The 20,647-nt window shown below is 37.3% G+C and overlaps 1 protein-coding gene across 1 annotated transcript in view; it reads right to left on the minus strand.

The window, feature by feature from the left end:
- Positions 1–5,983: 5,983 nt before the first annotated feature.
- Positions 5,984–20,647, minus strand: part of LOC150080672 (ADP-ribosylation factor-like protein 15) — a 109,319-nt gene continuing 94,655 nt past the window's right edge. The window contains exon 5 of the mRNA XM_090381163.1: positions 5,984–6,347. Coding sequence (XP_090237289.1) covers positions 6,219–6,347 — 129 coding nt within the window. The 3' untranslated portion in view covers positions 5,984–6,218. The remainder of the gene's footprint in view (positions 6,348–20,647) is intronic.

Below are 20,647 nucleotides of genomic sequence, written 5' to 3' on the forward strand. Positions count from 1 at the left end.
AGAATGTGGGAAAATTCATTCAAATAGTCTAAACATGATTTTAGGAACTTTTCTTTTAGCCAATGTGTTGCAAATCACTGGAATAAATTGTCTGCATCAGTGACTGAAGCTGACAATTTGGAAAAATTCAAAGGTCAGCTGGATCAGCAGCACCCACATAATGAGGGGTCACAAAGTTTAATTATTATTATTATTTTTTATTTTTTGTTTCTCATGCAGCAAAGCCTAGAACTTCCTTGCAGCAGATGGCTAATACTATAGTGTCTCTAAGGTTTTTAACAAAAAAGTAAACTTATAAACCTTTGTTCATAGTGTAATATTCTAAAACAAAATATATGAAATTATTTTCAATAGATAAAAATAAACCTTTGCCGTAAAAGATTCTAGACATTCTAGGTTCAAATTAAAATAGTTTTTCTTATTTGATCAGATATTTTTAACAAATTCAGTCCAATAATTTTTTGATCCTATCATGTAACAAGTTGTGTGTCACCACCCTAAAATAATTAGAATATGAAAAGAAGAAATAATCTTTCTGTAAATCAGATATTGTCATCAGTATGCATACTACATTGACATACGATACTTTTATTTGCTTATTTCTGTTTCTTTAATGCTAAAGGATATTTCTTCATTTATTTTTTCAAGATTTAAATGAGGATTTTTATAGTTGAAATGAGAAAAATTGGAATTTACTTGATGACTCCTTGTCTATATCTTCAAAAAGGCCTCTAAGGTTGGGAGAGTACATATCCAGAATTTAAAACAAATACACCAACCGTTTAATTATAATGGTTTAATACTAGAAACTAAAATGTACCAAACGATACTACACTGTAAAATGATATATGCAAAAGACTGATTTACAAAATAAATATACGATGAAACTTTAATATACAATAAAATATAAATAAATAAATAAAATATTTAAAATACAATAAAGATAAAAGCGATAAAACATTGACTGAAGCTTTCGGAGGCTTCCGCCTCCTTTCTCAACAACAATGATGCTTAAGCAACACATCCTTAAATAACAGGCTCACAGCACATGTGGTTGACCAGGCGCATGCTCACGGCACAGCTATGGGTTCTCCTATTAGCGCCATTGTCGCAAACCTGGCAATGGAAGAGTTAGAAAATAGGATTTTTACAAGTTTGGAGTTCCCTATGCGCAAGTGGAAGAGATACGTGGATGACACATTCACTTTGGTGCAAAAGGGGAGAGAAGAGGATGTAGTTAGATTTCTCAATGATTTCTCTCCTTTTATACAGTTCACCTCAGAGGTGGAAGTGAATGGTTCCCTCCCATTCCTGGACGTAATGGTGAGTAGAGAAGGCTCCAGGCTTAGTACTACAGTGTTTAGGAAGCCTATGTGTAGGAGCCAGTACACCCATTATAGGTCAGAACAGACTGCCCAGCATAAAAACAGCATGGCCAGGGCACTTTTGGGTAGGGTTAGGATGCATTGTAGCACCTCTGAGGAGAGAGAGAAAGAAATTGGGCGAGTTAGGGTGGATCTTATGAAATGCGGTTACCCCCAGAGGGTCATTGATAAATATAATAGAGGCGTGGAGCCTAATCATGAAATACCATCCGTTCCAGTCGCCACAGTTTATATTCCCTACTATCTGGGCTTGTCAGATCGAATTTCAAGAATGCTACGTGACTTTCAGACACGCTGTGTGCAGCTTCCAGGTCGGAAGTTGCACACAGTGTTGTCACAGGTCAAAGACCCCATTCCTGGGGATTCCAGTAGTGGGGTCGTATATGAGATCAAATGCCCGGACTGTGGGGGAGACAGGACGGCGACTAAAAGACCGTCTGGGGGAGCACATGCGAGCTATACAGACCGCAGAGTTCAATAAGTCCGCCATTGATGAGCATTATTGGGAGAAATATCATCAGGTCTCCCCGGTGAATGCTGTCATCCTTGACCGGGCGTATAGGTTCTGGGACCGTAAGTGGCTAGAGAGTTTGTGGATAGGCTTGTCTGAGAACAATAGTATGAATAGGGACAGGGGTGTTCGATTTCACTCCCTACTAGAAGCTGTGGTCCTGGCAAAAGACGAGCGATTTATATCTCCACGGTTCCGGTTCTGGATCGTATAGAAGAAATATTGAGCATGCGCCTGGTCAACCATGTGTGCTGTGAGCCTGTTATTTAAGGATGTGTTGCTTAAGCATCATTGTTGTTGAGAAAGGAGGCGGAAGCCTCCGAAAGCTTCAGTCAATGTTTTATCGCTTTTATCTTTATTGTATTTTAAATATTTTATTTATTTATTTATATTTTATTGTATATTAAAGTTTCATCGTATATTTATTTTGTAAATCAGTCTTTTGCATATATCATTTTACAGTGTAGTATCGTTTGGTACATTTTAGTTTCTAGTATTAAACCATTATAATTAAACGGTTGGTGTATTTGTTTTAAATTCTGGATTCCTTGTCTGAAACAGTGGAGCTCAGAACATCATAAGAGCAACACTCTCACATGTTGCTCTTATGGGGGTATCCCCCTAAAACTGGATTTCAGAATCGCTTCTTGATTAGACTGGGGTTCAAGCCCGTGACGACCAAATATGGAGGATGCGGAAAGGTCAGTGAATGACCACCGCATATCCCCGAGCAATATGGCCTTAGTTGCTAATGCTCCTAAAAACCAAATAACAAACAAACAAACAAGCAGCTACATCAGCAATTAAGCCCATATTATGTCTATATAATTGTCAATGGGCTGATTTGCATGTTGTGGACCTCAGGCGTAATCCCTCCCCCCCCCACAATTAACAGAGAATACGGGTTTATTAGATGTGGTGATGTGTTTAAATGCAAAATTAGAAAGTCCTTTCTCTGCACTGAAACTGCAACTCTCCATAAAGTTTAATTTTCTCACCCTTTGAGAGGGGGGAGAACTGTTAACCATATTTGCTGCATTCTTCTCTTGTAAAAGTGTCATGGACATTCAATAAACCAGTCATTTGCTGTGTTTACAGTAGGATAAAATGGCTTTATTTGCGAAAAGGCCTTTGGTTTCGGGTTCCACTGTATAAAGTATATTGCCACAACCGAAAACACAGAAATTAATACATTTATTTTAAATAAGTTAAGATACAAAAATATAAACAAACAGGAGTTTTCGGAACAGTGTGTCCCTTATTCAGCTGAACGTTATATAAACAAAAACATTACATATGGAATATCATATAAGACTGGGCATGATCATGTGTTAGACAGAGTAAGGCATATACACAAGATTGATGAATGTTATATGGAAAGGAACAGTGAGTCACTGGGCAGAATCAGACACTTGGTGCTGATGTAAGGTACATGTGCGAGACGTATGCCAGCATTCGTTGTATTGTAAAACAGCTGCCTCCATAATTGGGTGCATGTGTACACGTCTGTTACGGTTGAAGACACTACTACATTTAGCTATGTGTAGTGTTTCAAACCACAAACGTTGGTAGTAGTTACGTGAGTGATCAACAATCTTGAAATCACGTTGGGGATCGAGGTCGTGCTGTTCAGACCAATAGTGTGGAGCATTCAGTCAGCAGACCGGAGGGCCCTTTCGTGTTCCGAGACTTGATCTTGTAGTCTTCTAGCAGTTTTGCCTACGTAACAACTACCGCAATCAGGGCATGTAATACGGTATACAGAACCGCTACGTAAGAAGGAGGGAGTGAGTGTTTTCACCCTAGAGATAAATGATCATAATTTCCTACCAGGAAGTTGTAAACACTTTGTACAGTAGGTGCATAGGATTCTGGAAAGGCATTCCGAAACGCCCGGGTAATAAGGAATGTAGGCAGTTGAGATCGCTTCATTGTTACAGGGTGGATTAGGTCATGCAACAAGCTCACATGCTTGTAAATCGCATTTGTGTAGAATATGAGCAGGATAGCCACAACTTGAAGGCCAGCTCTTATCTTCAAAATTTCCAACCACCTGTCATCCTATAGTAGTAGTGGCATGTGATGCAAGAAAGCAAGTGTATGAGCTTATGCAGAATCAGCGGGAAAAAAAAAAAAAAATCACACCATTCCCTCCAAATGCCTGTCCAGTTCCTCCTTAAATTTATTTAACCTATCAACTTCCACGACAGATGGAAGTTTGTTCCAGCAATTACCCACCCGCGGGCTAAAGGCAAATTTCTGCACATCTATTCTACATCTGTCTTTTCTTAATTTCAACTTATGCCCCCTTAGGTTTGTAATCTGAACAAGTGGAAGGATTCCATCAGAATTCAGCATGCTCAACCCATTCAAGGCCTTATACACCTCAATCAGATCACTGTACAGGTCAGCATTGCTCAGAAAACTTCATATCTGACTGCACAATTACTCCCAGGTCTTTTTCACTTTCTACCACCTTAAGTGTAGTACCACACAGTTGGTATGTTTCTCTGGGGTTACTGCTACCCATATGCAGTACTTTGCATTTGTCAAGGTTAAACTTCAATTACCACTTCTTAGCCCATCTGCCCAAATAGAGCTAGAATGGGTCCAAGTGCAGGTAAGTAAGGCATGTGCAATGTTAAGTAAATGGCTGGGAGCATGTGCAGACCTGTAGTTTGTAAACTTGCCTGCACACGAGTTTACTATAAGCCAATGTTCTTAGACGTGAGTCCACAAGTACAAAAATATTGTACAGCAAACATTAAAGCATCGTACAATAAACTGGCTAGAAAACTATAGTGTATCAATTATATATTTTTTAATCCTAATTTTTTATTATAATATTACATATATACCATAAACCACTTAAGTTCACGCAAAAGAGATATGCAAATTCAGCTCAGGGTCCTACTATAGGAATGGGCTTGTGATCTCGAGCTTACCCGAGCCACACCTTATATCTTGCATCAGACTTTAAGCAGTCCTATACCCTTTGTTCTTATTTCTCCAAAATTATTAGGGCAATTATTAGGGGGAAACATACTACTATAATTCCACCTTCGTGGAGTTCAGGTACTTTTACTTCTACTCCATTAGTCATTCATCCTACCTCTCTATTGGCATGTTTCTTTTTTGCATTAACTTAATAGAAACTAATTGGCTACTAGGCCTGATGTAGCTGAGTGGTGAGGAGCACATGCTCTTTGAGTGGACTGGGGTTCAAGCCTATGAATGCTAAATACAATTAACATTTGTATTGATTGATTTGTTGTGAACTCCACTGACCTGCTGGTCGTGCCAGAGTATAAATAAGAACATTTTTTTTAGGCATTCTACACACATTTTCTAGTGAGAATTACCGTGTCCAATACACGGTAATTCTCACTAGAGAGCCATATGTTACACACAATAACATTTCTTTTTTGACTACAGTTTGTGCTATACCTGCTTTGTCAACTTGGACATGGTAAATATGCCTTTTCCTACTTTAACTTCTAAACTTGCATCCTTTGTTCTCTGTCAGGTCAACAATGATCAATCAGCACTTTGTACTGTTATTAAAAATCTTTCTTATTGTATTATGGTTTAGATTCGAATTATTTACATAACCTCTAAATTTATTACTTGTTATATTACACCAAACTATTTTTGGTATTCAACCTCAAAATTGATTTCATCTTAGTGCATATTGATCATCACAGAAACAGAGAACCCCTTATTGCTGTTTTACTTTCAGTTTGGGTCGTTAACCCCAGACGAAGTCACCTAGATTGTGGGTAAGCAACAATAAGTTTTGTATACTAACTTTTGTACATTATATTATCCTATACATTTTCTATAAATCTATCGAGGTATATATCTTAATATGATTATCTTACTATAATTTTCTCCATAATATTATAAAAATACTATATATGTGTGTATGTAGAAAAATATATTAGCAGTACAACTGATTTTGTAAACTTCTAAAAAATTTATTAGTTTAAGCTCCCATATTCTTCAAGAAGGAAACAAAAAGGAAACCAATCCCAGATATATATATATATACATGCACACATCTAAGAATACATGCCAATGAGCTGGATGGCATTATAAAATATTTTTCAGACAACCATTACACTTCATTTACAAAATAGTTATATTCCTGTAACATACATGCAAAACACCAATAGTGATTTTAAAACTATCATATATATAAATGAAGAGTAGTAATTTTAATAATACCACAAAAGTATTATTACACTGACTGGTGACAAAGGTCATGCTAAATTTAATTTGTGTCAGCTGATTATAGTCCTCTCTCCATCTATTTATATAAATTATTCTGAATAAGCCATGAGGTCAACCAAAGTTTCAAGTGCCATCTGGACACTGTTTCTGTCTTGTAAACCACAAACTTGAACCTGCCACTTCCTGCCATGGACTGCACTATGAAAATACTGTTCTAACTAGAAAGATAATAAAAAATATTTAGAATTATAAATGTACAAATGTGATGACAAATTATTTTAAAAATTAGAATACATCAGACAATCATTTAACCATATTCACTCAGTGCTCACTTTATTTGGGCACATGCAAATGGCAGATATGTGGTGTGACTGCAACTCAGGATATATATTCCAGGTGAATGGGAGCATGCCCAGCAGTCATGGGGATGCCATGTAGATAACACAATCTTGAACATGGAATGCTTGTAGGTGTATGCCAGTATTTTGGAGTGGCTAAAATGGTGGAGATTTTTTGCAAGGACAGCAGCAACAAGGCATAGCAAACAAAAAAAAACAGCCAACGTGTGAATTGTGGCAAAATACCAGTCACTGATATTCCAATACAGCGAAGCACTGCAAGAACTGTATTGGCTGCAGGCATATCAGACATTGCACTCTCAGCAGTCAGCAGTAGATAATATTGCCTATAAACAACCAGAAATGCCAACACCACGATGTTTAGCACCAGAACTGGACACTAGCACGCTGCAAAATTTTTGGCAGTCGTGGCAACTGCATCATGCTGATAGTAGGGTTGAGGTATGATAACAACCGGTGCTTTTTTTTGGGACAGTACATAATGGTACGGCGTACCGGCACCTTTTGTGCGCGTGACATTTGGAAGCAGTGCACTCCAAAATTTGTAATATTCCGTAAATTTTGTTCACATGTTTACCTATTGTTCAAATAAGCTTAAAATTATTTAACTAAATTTGCATTTTTCACTATGTTAAGATATTTTCTATATAAAATTGTATAACCATTTTTATAATTCTAAATTACTCAGTCGGGTCTCTGTTTAATGAAGTCCTTTTATATAGAATTTTGTATATTTATCAATGATATTGATGAAGGTATATCAGGCTTAATGTCGAAGTTTGCAGATGACACGAAGGTTGGCAGGGTTGTTAATGACAGTAATGGCAGTGTGCTACTGCAACAGGATCTAGATAATTTGGGCAGATGGGCTAAGAAGTGGCAACTGAAGTTTAACCTTGACAAATGCCAAGTACTGCATATGGGTAGAAGTAACCCCAGAGAAACGTACCAACTGTGTGGTACTACACTTAAGGTGGTAGAAAATGAAAAAGACCTGGGAGTAATTGTGCAGTCAGATATGAAGTTTTCTGAGCAATGTAGACAGGCTGCTAGGGCAGGTCATGGGGTTTTGTCAATGATATATAGGAATTTTGCTAGCAGGGAAAAGGAGGTGATTGTCCCTCTGTATAAGGCAATGGTCAGGCCACGCCTTGAGTACTGCGTACAGGTCTGGAGGCCTCATTTTAGGAAGGATGTAGATTTGCTTGAGCGTGTACAGAGAAGAGCAACACGATTGGTGAGGGGAATGAAGGGATCCTCTTACCAAGAGAGGCTTAAGTTCTGCAAATTGCAGTGGCTGGAGACTCGGCACCTGCGCGGTGATCTGATTGAGGTCTATAAGGCCTTGAATGGGTTGAGCACGCTGAATTCTGATGGGATCCTCCCACTTGTTCAGAATACGAACCTACGGGGACATAAGTTCAAATTAAGAAAGGATAGATGTAGAATAGATGTGCGGAAATTTGCCTTTAGCCAGCGGGTGGTTAATTGCTGGAACAAACTTCCATCTGTCGTTGTGGAAGTTGATAGGTTAAATAAATTTAAGGAGGAACTGGACAGGCATTTGGAGGGTATGGTGTGATTTTTTTTTTTTTTTTTTTCGCTGATGCTGCATAAGCTTCTACACTTGCTTTCTTGCATCAAGTGCCACTACTACTACTATAGCGAATTATTTTGACTTGCCCTTGGAAGTTACATTTAAAATAGTTTCCATTGAGCAAAGAAAATTTTCATATAGCAAACGGATTAGGAGAGGATGAATTCGGTACCCACTGTTCGCATTTCTGGCCTTTAGGCAATTAGTGCTGCTGCGCGAATTAAGAGAGCTAAAGTGATTACTATTCTGCAACTTAGTGGTACCTGGTAAAACCTATCCGACCACCTGTCCCACATACGGAGAAGTCGTGCTGGTCAGCAGATCAAGGGGGACTTTGTATTCCGAATGGGCTCTGGTCCACCTTCTACTGCAGTGGTGTCCAAACTTTTCCCGTACAGGTGCCATATTAAAAAAAAAAAAAATTCAAGGTTAAAAGATTCTTTAGTGTGTTACATTTTCCATATCTTGTTGCACGTAAAAGTAAAATTGAAAATATTCGAAACTTTTATTAAGTACAATACACAATTACATTTACGGAACAAAACATTTAATGAGAATTTTTTTGATAATTAACAAAATTTAAAATGTTGTTTTAATTCACTTTCCAGGCGGGCTGTAGCTTGGACACCGCTGTGAATCAACTGTAAGTGATCCGTTTGAGAATTAGGGGAGCGTGATTTACTTTTACTCTGACAAATAATCATCTGTTGTTTCACGGAAGTGTTATTATTCACATTTTTCCGGAAATTCTCCCTATCTCTTTTTACATGGTCACAGTACCTGAATATCCGAATGACACTGACATTTTCGACAGTTAATACCGATGACAACAGAAGGAAAATGGGGACAATGAAGGTATTAAACCTTCAAAACATGAGTTGTTGGCATTTGGTGAAAATGAAGTTAGAAAATTGTCAATTAGGTTAATGAAAATTTTTTTGATAATTAACAAAATTTAAAATGTTGTTTTAATTCACTTTCCGGGCAGCTGTAGATTGGACACCGAATGACAGGAAAATGTGAGTAATTTTTCTCTCCCCCTCTCTATTTCCGTCGCTAATGGAGCTAAAAATTTAAAAATCATATTAGCTATGCATTATTCAATGCTTATAGAGGGAAAACTATTCCGATTGAAATCTATCATTTACTTTTTTGTGTTAAAATTAAAAAACCAATTTTTTATTGCACTTCGACAGCACACTTCTTTGTACTAAGCAACTCTCCTTTTGGTGACAAAAAGGTTGCTAAATAGTTAGTTAATAATTCTATAAAGGTCATTTATAAATTTTGCGATGAGAAGTATTTTTTAACAATTTTCAAAGCTGGAGTTGTCCCGACAAGAGGTACTCAGAGAGCCAGTGTTTAAGAGGCGGTGGTAGGGAGGTGCCTGCGCGGAGTCTTGCACAGCCCTCACCTGCCAGCGCTCCCCCTCCCCAACACTTTAATTGCTTCTCCAGGAAGAAGTCTGAGTCGCTTCTCATACCTTTATCATTCACAACTGGAAAGACTCAAATAGACAACGTTTTCGTTAGTTCCTCAGTTTTAGGCCAAGCCAGGGTACTAGAAACTTTTTTAGTTACTACAGTAACGACCATTCGTGACTATGGACCCTTCATCCTGAGTGCCCGGCACTCAGTAGTTGACCGATTTATTTACTTATTTTACTCACATTTTACTTATCTTTTTATATACTTGAATAATAAATTTATGCTTAATAAACTGTTAATATACTAAATTTGTTGTTCTTATTCCAAAAGTAACAATATCAGGAAAAAAATTTAAGTACTTTTCATATCCTTTTAATTTTCAATTTTTCCTGATAGCAAGGAATGAGTACTAGCACCTATTTTTTTTACAAAAAAAAAGTACTGATAACAACAATATGATGTTATGAAGCCATCATGTTATAAACAAAACAAAACATATTACAGGTATGGTGTTTTGGTTCATGTTTTTCTGGGGATTCATAGGTCCCCTTGATTAATGTAGGCAAATACCTGAATGTTTAGGGCATATCTAAATATTAGTATTAGCCATACAATGCAAGGAAGCCCTATGCTTATATTGAAACACACAGGAATACTAATTAATTAAAAAATGCTGTTTTTATATAAATTAATCATATCTAACACAACCAGAAATTTAAAGCATTTATACATACCATATTTCCCCATGAATAAGACGCACTTTAATTTTGGGGCCCGAAATTTGAAAAAAAAAAAAAATGTATTACATAAAGTTATTGAACTCAAGTTTTATTCATCATGAAATTCATACAACTCCTCATCACTGTCAAAACTCCCATCCATTAGCTTGTCCTCATCTGTGTCTGATGACGATTCACTGTCTTCATATATTGTCTCGTCCTCAGTTCCATCTATGGCATTCGAAATGCCACACTTCTTAAATGACTTGACAACGATCTCAATCTTAATATTGTCCCAGGATCTTTTCACCCAGGTACAAACTTCTCCTATAGTTGGTTTCTTCACTCTTCCTGCTGGTGTCAAATTGTCCCCAGAAGACTTCATCCATTGGTTCCATTCGTCTCTCATGGCAGCTTTGAAGGGTTTGTTAATGCTGACATAAAGTGGTTGGAGCTGTGATGTCAAGCCTCCAGGTATGACGGCAAGTTTTGTTTTTTGCTCTGCAGCAATCTTTGTGTTTTTTGTTATGTGTGCCCTGAACTGATCACGCACCAATAGGGCAGGTTTGTGTAAGAACCCACCTGGTCCCCTGCTCCAAACTTTTTCAAACCAGATCATCTCATCCTGATCCATTCAACCCTTGTCATGAATGTAGACGATCACTGCTCGAGGAATGTCTTCTTTTGGCATTGTTTTGCGTTTGAAAATCAGCATAGGAGGCAGCTTGGTTCCGTCGGCACAACAATCTAGAACAACTGTATAATGGCTCTTTTCACGTCCCCTTGTCTTCACAGTTATAGTTTTCACCCCCTTCTTATCAACAGTTCTGTTACTTGGGACATCAAATTGAAGGGGGGACTTCGTCCATATTTGCAATCTGTCCCAACTCAAACTGATGTGTCTTCCGACATTGAATGACAAAACGATGAAATTCAAGGACCTTCTGCTCATAGCTTTCAGGCATCTTTTGGGCAAGTCTGCTGCGTGTACGCATGCTTAGTCCATTCCGTTTCATGAACCTGAAGCACCAATTGTGTCCTCCTTTGAAATCAGTAACTTCTTTTTCATCAGCAATTCTTCTTGCCTCATGCTGAACCATCTTTGTGGACACAGGAATTCTAATTGCTCTTTGCTCTTCAATCCCTTCTCTAAACCAGGCCATTTTGGTGACTTGCCTCTCATGGCCTTCTTCTGCCGTGGTGTTTTCAGTAGGGTTTCCTTCTTCCGTAGCCAGTCTCGGATTGTTTTCTCAGTTGGAGGAGGACCAAACTTATGTTCAGCAGCATGATTTCCATTCACTTTTGCAAACTGGATCACTTTTAACTTCAATTCAGCACTGTACGAAAATCTTTTCTGAGCCATTTCTGGGCAGAACGTGGCAAAACGTAACCTAATATACCGGTAAAAAGTGCGAAACAATGAGTGCGAAAAAGCGGGAAATGAAAGAACCACTGTATAAGACGCACCTAGTTTTTAGACCCCAAATTTTTCGAAAAAGAGTGCGTCTTATACATGGGGAAATACGGTAATTCTGAATCATCTATATAACATAACTTAAATAACATGGTTAACAGTTACTGTTTAACATATTCACTGCCACCTACTATTGCTGGCCTTTCACATCAAGTACAAACAAGTTAAGTATGTTGTGCATTATATTTTAAACATATTTGATATTTCTTCTTATATTAATTGATTTTTTTTTCTTTTTTCGGTGATTAACAGAAGTGAAATGTAAATATAGTTATCTTATCAATTAATTACTAAGATATAACTTTGTATCTTCTTTATAGAACACTTAATAAAACTCAATTTTTTTAAAATGAAAATCCCAAGCACAAGAGGTATTAGAACATATAGTACTATGCATGGATTGATGTTGAGAAGATGAAAGAAGATACTTGTTGATATTAGACTTGAACTGCATAATATTTATTGCTCTTCTTTGCAGATACACTTCTTTTTAAGTCTCTTTTTTCTCTCTCTCTATATATATATTATAGTAAAAACACAATAAGTACTATATATGACATCAGTCTATAATCTAGTTATTATAGTAATGAATGGGCCTGGTGTACTGGGGTCCATGGTTGTGAAAAAATATACAATGATAACCCAGTTTAATATAATACAATAAAATATACAATGGCAGAAGCTTTCAAGACTGACAAGTCTCTTTTTCAACTGATGATATGATTTGAATATAACAGATAAGTGCAATGAGTTGAGAGTGAGGCACGTTATTCATTTCCTATTGTTGTTGCACGGATGTGCGCTGTTTTTTACTCCATTTTTACTCCATTATCTCTCTCTCTCTAACTCAGCGTCTTCTACATGCTACTGGCTGCTAACTACCGCAATTCTATGGATTGCCAAAGATCCACAAACCGGGTATTCCCCTCAGACCCATAGTGTCGTGCTGCAATGCCCCAACGTACGAACTATCCAAGCATATTGCGCGCCTCCTCTCATCTCTTGTAGGAAATACCACACACACTGTCAAAAATAGCAGCAAATTCATCCACCTCATTAAGGACCTTTCAATCCCTGACAACAACATCATGGCATCATTTGATGTGGTTTCTTTATTCACTTCAATTCCCGTCCAACAGCCGTGCACTGCGCCAGAAGGCTCCTCGAGAACGACTTAAGCCTCCAATCCAGAACATCACTATCCACTGATGACATCTGCACCGCCCTCAACCTATGCTTATCAAGCAGCATCTTCACCTTTGAGGATTCAGTCTACCAGGAGGTGCATGGCACTGCTATGGGTGCCCCTGTTCCATAGTAGCCAACATCGCCATGGAAGATTTAGAGGAGCAGATACACCTGAACCTATTACAACATGGTGCAGATATGTTGAATATTTTTACTGTAATACCACGTGGCTCTGAAACATTATTACTGGAATACCTCAACTCCCTGTCTAATTTCATCCAGTTTACTATAGAGTTAAAGGTCAACGACGCGCTCCCATTCCTGGATGTCCTAGTGCATCGCGCAGGCCCACGTCTAGAGACTTCAGTATACCGCAAACCCATGTGGTGTGGATAATTTGCTAACTACAGATCCGGCCACGCACCCAGTCATCTCAATAGCACTGCTCACACCCTATTCTCCAGGGCTTGGAGCCATTCCAGCACTGATGCAATTAGACGTAATGAGATTTCCCATGTGAAGGCGGACCTAACCAAATGGGGTTATCCATCCCATGTGCTAAACAAGTGCTTATTACAGGCACAAGAACTCACATCCCACCCAAGACCACCGAACCAAGACGGTACAGTCCGCCTACATTCCCTATTATCCAGGCGTGTCAGGACGGATCTCAAAAATTCTTAGAAATTACAACATTAAATACGTACAGTTACCCTGCAGAAACCTAGGTTCACTTGTCTCCAGTGTGAAGACCCCTGTCACACCTCTCTTACACAGCAATGTAATATATCGCATCACCTGTAGAGACTGTGAGAGCTGCTACATAGGAGAGATATCAAGACGTCTTCAAGGTCACCTTGCGGAGCATGACAGAGCAATCCGGCTTGCCAAAACTGACCAATCCGCAGTCGCGGAACATTTTTGGGCCACCAACCACGATCTTGATCCCAAGCGTGACTTTGAAATAGTAGACCACTCACGACACTTTCGCCACCGCCTATGGCTAGAGTCACTTAATATATTAAACAATCCAAAGGCCATAAACCGCTGCAAAGGCACATGTCTGCACACCATCCTAGAGACAACCATTTTAACACTGGAGTAAAAAACAGCGCACATCCGTGCAACAACAATAGGAAATGAATAACGTGCCTCACTCTCAACTCATTGCACTTATCTGTTGTATTCAAATCATATTATCAGTTGAAAAAGAGACTTGTCAGTCTTGAAAGCTTCTGCCATTGTATATTTTATTGTATTATATTAAACTGGGTTATCATTGTATATTTTTCCACATCTAGTTATTATAGTAAAAGCAGAATAAGTACTATACAGATGCCGAACATGCATATGTTGTTATTTGGTTTTTAGGAGCATTGGCAACTAAGGCCATATTGCTCCAGGAATATGTGGAAAGGTCATTCCGTGACCTTTCCGCATCCTCCGTATTTGGTGGTGATGGGCTCGAACCCCGGTCTAATCAAGAAGAGTGTGCTACGCACTGCTGCTCCTTCCCACCTGGCTACGGAGGTGCCCGAACATGTATATGAACACAACAGTATACAGCTTGCAGTAGGCTATAAGGCCAAAATAACTTATAAAAATAAAATAGCCCATGCAGGCATTCATGGCCAAACCCTGGAAGTAAACATATAATTAGTAATAAAATATAAATATATAATACAATGAAGATTATGTAGTTAACCACTGGTGTAAAGATACATTGAAAGGGACTTTTTCAAGGGCTACCCATCTACTTCCTTTCTCCTTTTGTTAGCTATAGCTTGCTTTTGTATAAATAAAAATAATACCACAACAGAAATTAAAAATTATAGTTGGCCTTCCTTTTCTTTTTTCTTTTTCTATATATTCGTTTTGAAGGTATCTGTTGGGCTAAATGTTATCTTGCCTGTTTGCTACTAAATTATAACATGTTTAAGTTTTGGACACTGTTAAACTGGCAGATGGCAATCAGAAACAGATATCTCTGTTAATTATTGATAAGATACATTGAGAGGGTTAGCCCTTGAAAAAGTCCCTTTCAATGTATCTCTACACCAATAGTTAACTACATAATCATCATTGTATTATATATTTATATTTTATTACTAATTATATGTTTACTTCCAGGGTTTGGCCATGAATACCTGCATGGGCTATTTTATTTTTATAAGTTATTTTGGCCTTACGGCCTACTGCAAGCTGTATAGTACTTATTGTGTTTTTACTATAATAACTATATTACAGATGTAATGTACAATCTGATTTTGATGGCATTAATCTGATCTGGCTAATAACTTTTATATTCATCCCTATTGTTTATATATGTATGTATGTATGTATGTATCTCTACACAAGCACCACAATGTACATGACTACATAAAAATACAAAGCATTGAAACTATATTTAATGTATGAATTTCTTTTTCCACATACAAACGGCATGGAAAAAAAAATAATTTGCTGGATTTCTAATTGTTTGATTTTAATGAAATTTGGGATAGCTTAAAAAGTCTTTCTAAACAAATTAAATAAAAAATTTAAGGAATTTTATTAATTTGTAATTAATAAATATTATGCAATTTTTATTTGAGTTTTGTTAGCTGTTCTATAAAGTTTATATCTTAGTAATTAATTGATATGAAAATAACTACATTTACTTATGTATCTGTCCACTGGGAATCAAGTTGTTACATGTGGGCTGATAGATATGGCAATAGGCACTGTGTGTGTGTGTGTGTGTGTGTGTGTGTGTGTGTGTGTGTGTGTGTGTGTGTGTGTGTGTGTGTGTGTGTAATAATACCTAAAAAGCCTGATTTAGTCTCATCTAGTTGGGAAAAGATAGACTCCTCAATATGCTCTAGTTAGTCGGTTTCAGGTGAGTGTTACTGAATAAAATCTTCATGTCATCTGGTTTTCTGGAAGAAAAAATCTAGAGCTTTCAGAAAACAGTACAAAAATTATTCTTAAAGACAAGTGAGTGGTTTTCACCATATTTTGTAGTAGATAATGTTTATCTGCATGATTTCTGTAATATTTTGTAATGTTATATTCTTACCTTAATAAAATCTCTCCTTGATTATTCAAAGAATATCATGACTCAGGAATATTTGGTCATAGGTCACTCCCGTGGGAGAAGAATAGGTGGACTAGAATAGTGGTGCACAAACTATGGGGTGCGACCCCCAGAAGGGCTACAGGAAAAATTAAAGGGGTCGCAGAAATTTTTAAATAAAATTAGTTTTTGTGTACAACAAAGACAAAAAAACCTGTTGCTAAAATTACTTTTTCAATACTGTAGGTGTAGAGACCTTACTTGGTTATTTGTGTTTTTTTTTTTTTTTTTTTAGGAGCATTAGCAACTAAGGCCATATTGAGGTAGTCATTCCCTGGCCTTTCCGCATCCTCTGTATTTGGTGGTCATGGGCTCAAACCCCGGTCTAATCAAAAAGCCTGTGCTACGCACTGCTGATCCTGCCCACTTGACTACGGAGGCGCTCCAGAGACCTTACTACTCGAACGAAGTCTGAGATACAAATGAATCCTATTGCCACTCTATTTTTTAGGATGGTTTCACATGTGATGCAGGTGGCTTTCTTACTTGTCCTTGTGGATAACATGGCTTAATTTGCTCACTGGCTATGGACACACAGAAAGTAGCTAACTAGTGTGACTTCTCAGTATATATTACACTGGTGTGCAAAACTTCAGGACCAACACTATTTCTAAAGGTTACAACCACAAAATCTTTACTTAGGGTACTCTTTACTGATGAGAGTAGATTCAGTCTGAGCAACGATTCTGGACGTCAGCTAATCTGGCAAGAGGTTGGCACACAGTATCACCCCGACATCATTGAAAGAGATTGATATGGCAGTCGAGGTGTTCTTGTCTGGGGAGGCATTATTTTGGATGGACATACACAACTCCAGATACTGAAGGCGGTACTGTAACCAGTGCATGCTGCTGTACTGAGGTAATCCTTCCCCATGTGCATCTGTTCCGAGTTCATGTTTATGGATGATAACGCCACACCCCATCGCACTGCAGCTGTTGATGTGAAAATGAGGACATATTGTTCGTATGGATTGGCCTGCCTGTTCCGCCGATCTAAATCCTATCAAACACGTGGGACGCTCTAGGAAAATGGCTTGAGAAGTGGCAATTCAGGTTTAACACTGATAAATACAGAGTACCTCATTTCAGTAGCAATAACCTCAGAATAACATACCAATTGGGTGTGACCACTCTTAATGTATTGGAGAATATAAAAAGACCCGTGAGTACAACTGTACATTTCTCTGAGCAGTGCCAACAGGCTGTTAAGGCAGGGGTTTTGTCAATGATACACTGAAACTTTGTCAGTAGGAATAAGGGAGTGATTATCCCACTATAAATTACTAGTTACGCCACACCTTGAGTACTGCATACAAGTCTGGAAGCCTCATTTTAGGAAGGATATGGATCTGTTGGAACAGGTGCAGAGAAGAGCAACAAGATTAGTCAGAGACAAAAGGAGAACCAAGAAAGACTTCAGTTCTGTAAATTGCATTGTCTGGAAACAAAGTACTTGCAAAGAGACCTGATAGATATTAGGTCTCCTCGCAAATGCTGATGACATCCTTACTCTTTCATTGTATGACACAATGGGACAAATTTAAATTGAAAAGCGATGGTTGTAGAATATATGTGCAAAAATTTGCTTTCAGCCAGATAGTAATTAATTGTTTGAATAGCCTTTGATCTGGTGTTGTGGAAGTACATAGTTTGAATAAATCTAAGGAAGGATTATACAAGTTAAGCAAAAGTTTCAGATATTAAATTATCTGCTGATTTCAAAAGTAAGTACCAAAATTCTGTTTCTATCACATCTCCATTTAAAGATATACAGAAATTTTAATAACTTAATGTTTTTTCCTTCCCTTAGAAATGTTTGTCACCCAGAGTTTTTCTTATAGTCCATTTTGCTCTCCCTTCTTAAGAAACCAGCAGTAATCGTCTCCCATCATGGGAGTATTCCAGCAAATCTTGATACCTCTTTTCCCTTGTGGATATATCCTTTTGAAACTGTTTTCCCTTGCACTTACACTTCCAAATTTTGAGGAAACAAGTTAGTTAATGTATGCAGTGCATTACATATCAGGCATGTTAACAAACAGTAATAATTCATGATCTTTAACAGGGGAAAAAAATAAATAAAAAAGTAACTTTTATTAGCATTAGTAGTGGGATATATAATGCAAGAAAGCAAGCTTATATAGCATCAGCCAAAACAACAAAAAAACCCCACTTCCATTCACATCCATTTGCTCCAAACGTTTGTCCAGTTCTTCCTTGAATTTATTTAAGCTATCAACTTCCACGACAACAGATAGTAGTTTGTTCCAGCAATCAACTGCTCACTGGCTAAAGACAAAGTTCCGCACATCTATTTTGCAACTGTCCTTCCTCAGTTTGTCCTGCCTCTTCTCCCACTCAACCATCCTTTTATCCATAGCAATTATATATTAATTGAGAACATTTCATTTCTGTGCATCCACCACATTGCTCATTCTTTCCTCCAAACCAGTACAAGGCAACAGACCTACCAGTGCTTCAGTTGAGAATATAGTATATGGATTGTCGATTTGATATGTAGGGGGGGGAGAATGCAGGATTCTAACTGTCCAATTTTAATGAAATTTAGTAAGGCTCGACAAATCACATTCCAAAAGAATAAAATATAAAATTTCGCCCACTAAGAGTTGAGTTACTATATATGGAGGGACTGACAAAGGAAAAAATTGTCAGATTTCTATTGGTCTAATTTTAATAATTGAAATTTGTTATAGCTTGACAATTCTTTCAGAAAGGCACAAAAATAAAGTTTCACAAAATCCATTCACTGGGAGTAGAGTTATTACAGGTGGACAGGAAAAAAAAAATAAATAAATAAAATAATAATTGCTGAATTTCTGTTGGTCTGATTTTAATGAAATTTGGGTTACTCAACAAATATTTTTAAAAGGATAAGATATAAAATTTCATGAAATCTATTAATTAGGAGCTGATTTATTAAATAAGGACAAACAGACATGGTGAAGACAATAGGCACATTATGCATATATACCTAAAAACTGATATTGGAATGAATATTTGGCAGCTCATTTCTTATAACATTCCAGTAAAGTTAACACAAGAGAATCATCTCTTTCCTTCTTCCAAGAAATCCATGTATAAGTGCTTTAAAAGATTGCCTAGCTGCTAGGTTGTATCCTGTAGCTTTGTTTCAAATACATTTATCTTTGAGGCTCAATGGAAATTCCTTCTTTCATCTATTAAATTGAGAAACACTTCCCATAGGTAGCAGAATCCACTTCCTTCTTTATCCTAGTCCTAACTGAATTTGTCATTAATGCAAGTTTTATATGCAAAGATAGAGGAACTTTTTATTGTTCAACCAGTAGAACATATTTTATATTACTTAGAGAAATACAGTCTCACTGTTGGTTGCACAATATGGTTTTATGTCACACAAATGTCTCACAAACAGAAAATATTTTGTGAAGTATCTCTGTAGAACAGTGAGTAATCCAATTACCATATTCCAAGAAAAGTCATGGTACTTTACTGCACTCAGGATCATGGAAATACTTCATAAGTTTCAAGACAACATGAAGCAGAGGGAACTGAAGGCAATGCATTTCCATAGTGCAGCAAAAACTGCTTTTTAAACTTAATTTTGAGGTCTAAACAAATACATATCATTCATTAGGATTGTGTTCAATGCCTAGTATGTTCAAAAGATAACTAATATCTTTACAAAAACATTGACTATCTCTCATAACGAGATATTTTGAAAACACTTTGTGATGTTTTTAATATACTGTAATTTTAGTTCCTGCTTCAATAGAAAGATTGGATATAACTTAGAACTAAAGCATTTAGTTGCTCTTTAGATAAGTTTAAATCACCAACTAAGTCACACAACTCTCCTTGTTTAATTAAATGTGGCATGTTATTTTCAAGTGGATGGTCCAATGAAGTCTGCAACAAGAATCCTCTCTATATTCATGTACTTTCTCGATCCCGTGATATTGGAGAATCTGGTATCAGCAGGTCATCATTATATGGAACAGACCTTACAGCAGATATTTGATGCTGTGCTTCCTTTTTTTGGACATCCCTGATATTTTTGTCATGCAGAAATTGCAGTTGTCTGTTGACTGCTGGGTTCTCACCAACACATAAGAACAACAAAAGGCACATTTCCCAGTTAGCCCTCAGATTTGTGGTGCAGGTAATACAGCTATGAGTGTGGAGCCCAAGTTTTATTTTGATCACCAAATTTTGCAACCAAAGTGCAAAGAATATGCATGTTTAGTAATATTGTAGATTTTCATTTTAAACCATCTACACACAACATAAATTGTCAGGGTGATTAGATACTCCATTACTTCTGCTTAAAAATTTTAACAGTTTGATGCTAATAATATAAGAAAAACAAAGAAGAAACAAACAATATGCAATAGATATGCAGACAAACTTACATGTACTCACACTACAATGCTTTCCATTACTGAAAGAAAGTGGAGGAGAGAGAGAGAGAGAGAGAGAGAGAGAGAGAGAGAGAGAGAGAGAGAGAGAGAGAGAGAGAGAGAGAGAGAGAGAGAGAGAGAGAGAGAGAGAGAGAAGGTTGAAGATGTTAACCCTTCCCAACATTATTGCCAACCACTAATGAGCACATGCAAATATTATTATTTGCAGATAATACA

This window comes from Mastigoproctus giganteus, chromosome 9 (genome assembly GCF_048544385.1).
Source record: "Mastigoproctus giganteus isolate SK-2022 chromosome 9, ASM4854438v1, whole genome shotgun sequence".
Taxonomy (NCBI): Eukaryota; Metazoa; Arthropoda; class Arachnida; order Uropygi; family Thelyphonidae; genus Mastigoproctus; species Mastigoproctus giganteus.